The sequence below is a fragment of the Bos indicus genome, chromosome X (genome assembly GCF_029378745.1).
Source record: "Bos indicus isolate NIAB-ARS_2022 breed Sahiwal x Tharparkar chromosome X, NIAB-ARS_B.indTharparkar_mat_pri_1.0, whole genome shotgun sequence".
Classification (NCBI taxonomy): domain Eukaryota; kingdom Metazoa; phylum Chordata; class Mammalia; order Artiodactyla; family Bovidae; genus Bos; species Bos indicus.
The window spans coordinates 33,611,738-33,613,137 of NC_091789.1; the positions used below are offsets into that span (position 1 = coordinate 33,611,738).

Genomic DNA, 1,400 nt, shown 5'->3' on the forward strand with positions numbered 1-1,400 from the left:
AATCACTTTTACAAAACAGCAAAACTCATGTTCTTGAACTGGTGACCACAAACACACTGTGATCAACGCTACTGACATAGTTGGACACTGAAGCTCGTTAGGCCTTCTATTACAAGGAATAACATTTGAAAAATTTCTAAAGGAAACAGAAGTGGATCTCCATGTCATTGTAGCGAACAGGAACCAAAGATGCTACACACCAGTTCCCCCAACTCTCCCAGCCGTCACGACTGAGAAGGCTGAATGCTCCCTCTTCAAACACAGAGGGAAGCATCAGCCTCCCTTCCTACCCCCAGGACAAGCTGCTGGATGTGGGCCTGAAAGGAGCCTGGCTGCTGCTCTGGCTCAGGGCCCCTCTTCCTCCTCCCTCACACCTATGTCCACCGGGGTGGGAAGAACCTGGGACCCCTTCCATTGATCTTGCGCAGATAGTCCTTGACTTTCTGCTTGCTGGTCTCTGCATAGGCCCGGGGACCCCACAGGAACTCGTAACGAGCAGGGTGGCTGTAACGCACCTGCCGGTACTTCAGGTACCCCGCCCGCACCCACACTTGGGTCAGCAGCTCCTTGGGCTCCCCATAGATGCAGTGCTGTGCCCCAGGAAATACCTCTATCTTGCTAAGTGCTCCCCAGACCTTCTCCTCACTGATCCGGTCCCCTGCTAGGATAATCAGGCTCAGGGCTGCCACCAGGAGGCCAGCCTTTGGTATGCTCTGCTCATCCCTCTGCATCTCATTGAGGGTGAGGCCCAGGACAGGGACCATGACATAGATGTGCTCTCTGTGGTCCACCTCTTTCATATCCAGGCCAAAGGCCAGCTGCAGGCACTGTGTGGCTTTACGGAAGACCACTGGGAAGTGGGCCTGGTTATCCCTGAGGACTGTATTCAGCATTTCAGCCTGGAAAATCGGCTCCTGGGTGCCATACTTGAGGATCAGGAACTCCAGTAGTTCACATGTCATCCTATTCAGAGCCTGCATAAGCAAGATCTCTGCATCTCCAATGGCAGAGGAAGATGAGACTGGAGGGAAGGAGGCCAGAGGGGTTGAGGCATCCTCCGCCTCAGCCCCCAGGAGCTGCGCCTCCACTGGGCCCTCGGCCTGGATTTGGCCCTGAAGGTCTTCCTCAGAAGTGCAGAGCTCATTCGTCGGGACCACAGGCATGATGACTGGGGTCTTGTGCCCAGTGGGGGTGTGGTAGGGGGAAAATGGAGACCACTGACCTGGGAAAGAGAGAGAGTGTAAATGGTCTCAGTTTTGAAATGCGCCACGGGTGGCTCTGACTGAGTCCACTTACTGGTCTTCCTTGAGGGCTGCTCTTGGGCGTTACAGGGGCGCTCCTCCTTGGTGGTCAGTCCCCTGTCAAGTGAGGAAGAGAAATGCCGGCTCAGGCTGCAGCCA

General features: G+C 55.1%; 1 protein-coding gene across 1 annotated transcript; it reads right to left on the minus strand.

The window, feature by feature from the left end:
* Positions 1–374: 374 nt before the first annotated feature.
* On the minus strand, positions 375–1,163 carry LOC139181478 (melanoma-associated antigen 10-like). Its single transcript, XM_070785007.1, has one exon. It carries the CDS (start codon positions 1,161–1,163, stop codon positions 375–377), a length of 789 nt encoding a protein of 262 aa, XP_070641108.1.
* Positions 1,164–1,400: the final 237 nt, after the last annotated feature.

Coding starts and splice junctions, on each gene's coding strand:
- LOC139181478 (XM_070785007.1), bottom strand. CDS start 1,163: ATGCCTGTGGTCCCGACGAATGAGCTCTGCACTTCTGAGGAAGACCTT.